Source organism: Vigna radiata, chromosome 3, assembly GCF_000741045.1.
Source record: "Vigna radiata var. radiata cultivar VC1973A chromosome 3, Vradiata_ver6, whole genome shotgun sequence".
NCBI classification, from domain to species: domain Eukaryota; kingdom Viridiplantae; phylum Streptophyta; class Magnoliopsida; order Fabales; family Fabaceae; genus Vigna; species Vigna radiata.
In genome coordinates, this window is record NC_028353.1 from 9,434,499 (window position 1) to 9,440,428 (window position 5,930).

The 5,930-nt window shown below is 34.1% G+C and overlaps 1 protein-coding gene across 1 annotated transcript; it reads right to left on the bottom strand.

The window, feature by feature from the left end:
• Positions 1-290: 290 nt before the first annotated feature.
• Positions 291-5,649, bottom strand: LOC106756718 (glutathione S-transferase DHAR3, chloroplastic). Its single transcript, XM_014639262.2, has 6 exons — positions 5,311-5,649; positions 4,422-4,512; positions 4,136-4,279; positions 3,844-3,961; positions 1,152-1,292; positions 291-593 (listed from the first exon to the last, which is right to left on the bottom strand). Exons 1-6 carry the CDS (start codon positions 5,516-5,518, stop codon positions 507-509), a joined length of 789 nt encoding a protein of 262 aa, XP_014494748.1. The 5' UTR covers positions 5,519-5,649; the 3' UTR covers positions 291-506.
• Between the last annotated feature and the right edge of the window lie 281 nt (positions 5,650-5,930).

The window sequence follows — 5,930 nt, forward strand, 5'->3', positions numbered from 1 at the left end:
TACTTTTTAATATATATAAATATGTTTAAGAGTATAAATTATGTTATATCTAAATTTTGTAATTATTTAAACATATACATTATATTTTAGTTCTGTGACAAAATATCAACATTGCGATACAAATTGGTACATTCTAAAATACATCAATGTTCAATTTAAAAAGTAAAAATGATAAACTGAAAGAAGATATAAAGATTAAAAAAACTTACTGTTGGACTTGATACACGAGATGCATATAATTAAGACAAGAATGGATACCGCAGTAAGGAAAAGAAGCAATATACTTATCATTTATTTTAGGGAATGCAACTATTTTCATTGAGGACTCTTATCAAACATGTTACAATCTGAGACCAAGTATAGTTAATAAATATTTATTCCATAATATATAGTGAATGAGAAGATTATAGTACAAAACGATATAGGTCTTTAAATTCTTCATACATTGTTCCTCGGCGGTATAGTCGTGAGAGTGTAATGGAAATGAGTGTGACCAGTGGATATTATTAGCCTTCTACTTTAGGACGCCAACCTTCAATGACATCCTGCGGTTGTGCACTTGTTTTAATGAACGATTCCCTCGAGAAAATGGCCTGCATTTTCACCAACAAAAGAGTTTTCAAAGCATTCTTAGCTCCACGCATGGCAAACTCAAACAAAGAATTCTAACTCAACATGGCTCAACTATCTGACAAACCATCAGTTACTTAACACCATTCAGAAACTAACACTAGGATTTAATATACATAAGCAAAATTAGCACAAGGGGATTTCATTGAATGAAGGTTTTAACTTTTCTAGCACTGGAACAACCATTAGTAAACACTCCAGATATTCAGAAGCAGATGATACTTCTGCTTCTTTAATGAAATGATTCAAGTTTTTATGTTCTGCACAAGTTCAGAGCTAAGTTCTTTCTTCCTGTTAATAAGCATTTCCAGACATTAGTCTATGGTTTTCGACATCGACATTGATGAATATCTTTCGGACATGATTACCACAGATTTAATAAACCATAAACGTTTTAGTTAGCATACATATGGATCTAGGGAAGTAGTTTCATGCACGCACACATTCTAGTTTTGGAAAGTGTTTTTAAGTATAAAATATGTATCGGAGATGTTGAGTACATAGGCTCGTCCAGAACATACCTTCGTGTAAGCCTTCAAAGAGGTAAGTGAATCAGGTACTGTCCATTTCTTATAATGCCCCAGAGCAATCTCCAAATGGTATAGCTTTGGTCCAAGTGATAGGTCAGCTGCAGATATCTCATTACCGTTGATATAAGGGCCCTACAAAAAGCCAAAAGAATCAGTCAATTAATAAGTAGAAAGTTTCCTACAATTTGTTTGACTGTGTAAACTACAGATGAAAACAAAAAATCCTTCCTCAAAGCTTTAAAAAAGACCAACAGAGTCTAGAAGGAAAGATCAAGAACACAAAAATCCTTCTGGTTAAAGTTGTAAACATATAATGATCTTGGATCAAGTCATCCATCAATAAACACACACATATTACTGGAATTATCGGGCCCCTTAACTTAATCAAAGAGCTAGTTCCCTTAAGCTCGCCCAAGTCATGAAAATTTCAGGCATTAAAAAACTTTCACCTTTTAGTCAGTAATGGTTGGGTAGTATAGTACCCATACTGACAAATTTTTGTGAGTAATTAGTCATGACTAGATCCATTTGATTGGTAATTTTATGGATATCCATTGGTTACAATTGACATCCCTATGTGAAATACATTCTCTTTCTTAGATTTTTCAATTTGCTCAGTCCACAATTCTTGGAATGCATCATTAAAAGTTCATCCCAACGAACCCTGATCGAATCATGGTTTGAATTTTTATTAGAAACTATAAATTCCAAAGTAGTGTTTCAGGGGTCAGCTGTGATTGTCACATGTAGTACCAGAGATTAGCTCTAATGAGCCATTCACCCCTAGCAAGTTCAAGCATCAGCATGGCCAGCTCCATTTGATTGTATTAGATAAGGAAGAATAATACTGAGATGGCCAATGATAATCGTCACATGAATGAGTACAATACTGTGCAATCAATTTGCCCATTGCTGTCTATGAACACGTTATCTGGAGTTCTAATTATAAGATGGCAAGGGTTAGAGACATTCATATAAAAAATTTGGTTCACAACTTGACTGATAGTGGTAGCACACATGGCTTGCACAAATTTGGCATCCAAATTGGTGTCAGTCTCTCCTTTATCACTTGCAAAGGCAAATGTTCTTAAAACAAGAATTTGGGCTTAGCTCAATCCGAAAATGGCAAAATCTACCCCAGAGTAAGCAACGTTTCCCACTTTTATGCATCATATTGACAATTTGACAGTATCTCTGGTTAATGAGACTTAGGCTTTTTCTAGTACATCCTTCCCGCCCAACACTCTTGATTTTTGTGGAAGGATAATATGGTAATTGGTCTAAAAACAAATCCATCTTAGATTCTAATACCATCGTAGCATATGGCTTTGGATTTAACCCCAAAAGCTAGCACACATTATACACATTATCCGGGCATATAGAGTTAAGCTACATGCACAGTTTGTGCAAAGGATTTCAAAGGCATCTTCATATCACTTTCACTTCTAAAGTCATGGTCCTTCCTTTGGGATGTTGCAAAAAGAAGTAAAGTAAAAAATGTCTCTTACCAGGAAGTAGCTTAATGGTAAAAGAGCACTCTGGTGATCAAAAGAATTGTAATAGGTTGGGTGAATTCAGGCATAAATGAGGGAAAATTCTTTTAATGTCCTCATAGGAGCAAGTTTTCAATGCATGTAGGTAGCAGAGCTAAAATGACAGAACAGATAACTCAATCAACTGATCGTAATCCTAAAAAATACAATGACAAAATGCAGAAAAAGGTCATAGACTGTGTAGCATAAGGAATGATATAGCTATCCTTGTAATATCTAGTTTCTATTTGCAACTCTGAAGCAACACCCCAAATAAATATTTCAGATGAACTACAAAGGTTCCACATAATAAAGCAAACCCATTTAATCAATATATAGGCGTTTAACAATTATTTGATGCAATGCAATTAATTTTAAAAAATTACTTATTACAGTTCATGAATAGCTGATATCAAGAAATTGTAAGCCTACAAAAACTTTTGAAAAGCAGCTACTTTAACAAAAAATACAATAAAATTACATCCCGCCAAAGACAAAAATATAGAATTTAAGTTGTTTTGCTTTAAGTCATTGTTAACAGAGTAGCATTCAATTATTAGTTGACCTGTTTTGTATAATTAGCTCAATTAAGTTGATGCATGATCCCCATTTATTTGCTGTAACATGTATCCACCTCTTATGTAATTATAGTATAGAAAACATTAGTGCACTGATGAATGTTACATGAAAAACATAAAGTATAAAAAAGTTGGATGAATGGATTTGTTATGTAGCTTCCGATATTAAACCCAAGATATACTAGGAAAAGGTAAAGACAGAAGTGAAAGTGGGGAAGTTGCTATACATAGGTTACCATGTATCCCAAAGCAAATGCTTATCCTTACCATATCTCAATTCTGTATTAAATGCACACACAGAAGAAAACAATCTAATGAAATATCCTTCTAAATATAGGTATACTAACTGCAGGTAATTCAGTTTTCAGACTTTACCATCATTTAGCTTAAACCTCAACATGGTCGAACTGAAGAAAATGGTTCACAAAGGGGAAGCATGCAAGAGAGGACAATGGTTTGTTCCAAAAAAATAGATAGTAATTCTTCTATGAGTAAAACTTCATCACTAAATGAAAAACCTTATCAAGATTGCAAACAAATTGCAGAGAGACAAAAGCAGAAATAACGTCATACATTTTCCTTTATGTAATCATTGAAAGAGCTCAGTTCACTTAGTAGTGCTTGTTCTGTTCCATCATTGGGATCCTTGCTCTTGAGAAATCCAATAAATGTAGAAAATATCTTTGAACCTCTACAGAAAGACAAAAAAAAAAAAAAAACATCCGTGCATTAGGCAATTGGAGTACACAAAAAATGGAGTATGAAAGAAAACTGTGTTTACGCATGTATGAGTTCATAAATCAATTTTCTAAAAATTCAAAGCAATGTACAATTAAGAACATATATCTATAAGCAAAATGCATACACTGTCGCCTTTTCAGGTGGGGTCACCAATGGTGGGATAGGATACTTCTCTTCCAATGTTTGAGTAATAACATCTGAATCCGGAACCCACTTCTCATCAAACTTTACGACAGGAACTTTACCATCAGGATTGGCTTTAAGGAACCTAACCAACATACAAAATGTAAGGAAGAAAACAACTAAAGTAGTATGAGAACCAGACAGGTGGATGTAGGTGATCCAGCTTTGTGAAGATAGTAACTGTAAGCGAATTAAAAGTTTAGCCCAAGAAGCGGGGTAGAAGATACCATTCTGGTCTGTTGCTGAAATCCACCAACTTGGGTTCATAAGGTAGATTTTTTTCTTCCAGTGTTAGTAATACCCTTTGGCAAAAGGGACCTGAAAAGACAATTCAAAATTGTTTATGGGAACCACGCTAGTTCAGCCAAGTTTAAGGCTCAGATATCAACAAAAGATCATTATTTGCTTTCTTAAATACAAAACATACGCATAATTGGCTCTTTCTAATTCCAGGATGAAGGCTCTTTTCGCATTACCTACATCATGGAATTGACTCAAAATACTCGAAAACTCATTCCCTACATCTCAAACAACGATAAATCACCGAATCTCTTCTGCTATAGTCACACATACATATACTATGAGACTGGGAAAGACTGTTCGTTCAACTTGAGAAGAAAATAAGAAGGTAAAATGATTTAATTTTCTTCCATAAAATAAATCAAAATTAAGTTTGACATAAAGTTCTTTTGTTTAACTAGAACTAACTTCATGAAAAACTTAGTTTACATTTTTATTTTGTTCTTTTTCATATACTTATTGAGACATTTGTTCAAACAAGGCCTTAGAGAATACATTTTTTTGAGAATTTCGGTAGAAACATGACAACAGAAAACATTTCCACAACAAAACAGCCCTATAGTAAGTGGAAAAGAAAGAGACAAATAAGTGAAAATTGAGAATGCACGTGGACATAATTTGAGTCCAGATACATCCTAAGTTTCTTCCCTTCATCTTCACCATGCCCGCGTTTCTTTTTCTGTAATCCTTTCATGCACATCACCATTCCCTTAACGAGAAAGTAATTTCAGTCTCCATAGAAGAAACCATTGAGATGTTCAAACTAACCCAAAAGAAAACAACGAAACGCATAAAAAGGTGAAAATATTATATTACAGTCGCCCAGCCTATTGGGTGTAGTGACGGAAGCTTTAACGGCGATTTCGAAGGGTTGGGAAGGGGGAACGGACGACATTGACACCACCCTCAGAGACTTCTTCCTGAAATGGTTGGTGAAGGAAACGACGGCGGTTGGCCGGAGACGGAGGTTGTTGACGGCAGCGGAAAACGCACACGCCGAAACTTGAACTCTCGCAGTGGACATTGCAGCTTCTACTCCGAACTCGATGTTGACGATGATGTTCAGCTTCTACTCCGAACCCGATGTTGACGATGATGTTTCGTTGTGGTTTTGGTTCCAGTGGTGTTTACGTGGCACTATCCAACGTTTCACAACATCATGGTTTTATGCTTGATTCGAATTAATAATTTAATTTAGATCGTATATGAAGTATAAAAATTTAATTATGAATTACTTTAAATGATAAGTTATTTTTCTTTATAAGAGCAATTCTAAATAATATATCTGAGGAAATTTTAATTGTTAATTAATGATATAGTTTTAGTGAATAGAAACTTTAATGTTTTATTTATTTTTATTTCTGGCACAAGAAAAGTTAACTTATGTTAATTAAGAAAACTAATTAGCTTTATTCAAAAATATATTTAATTAAATA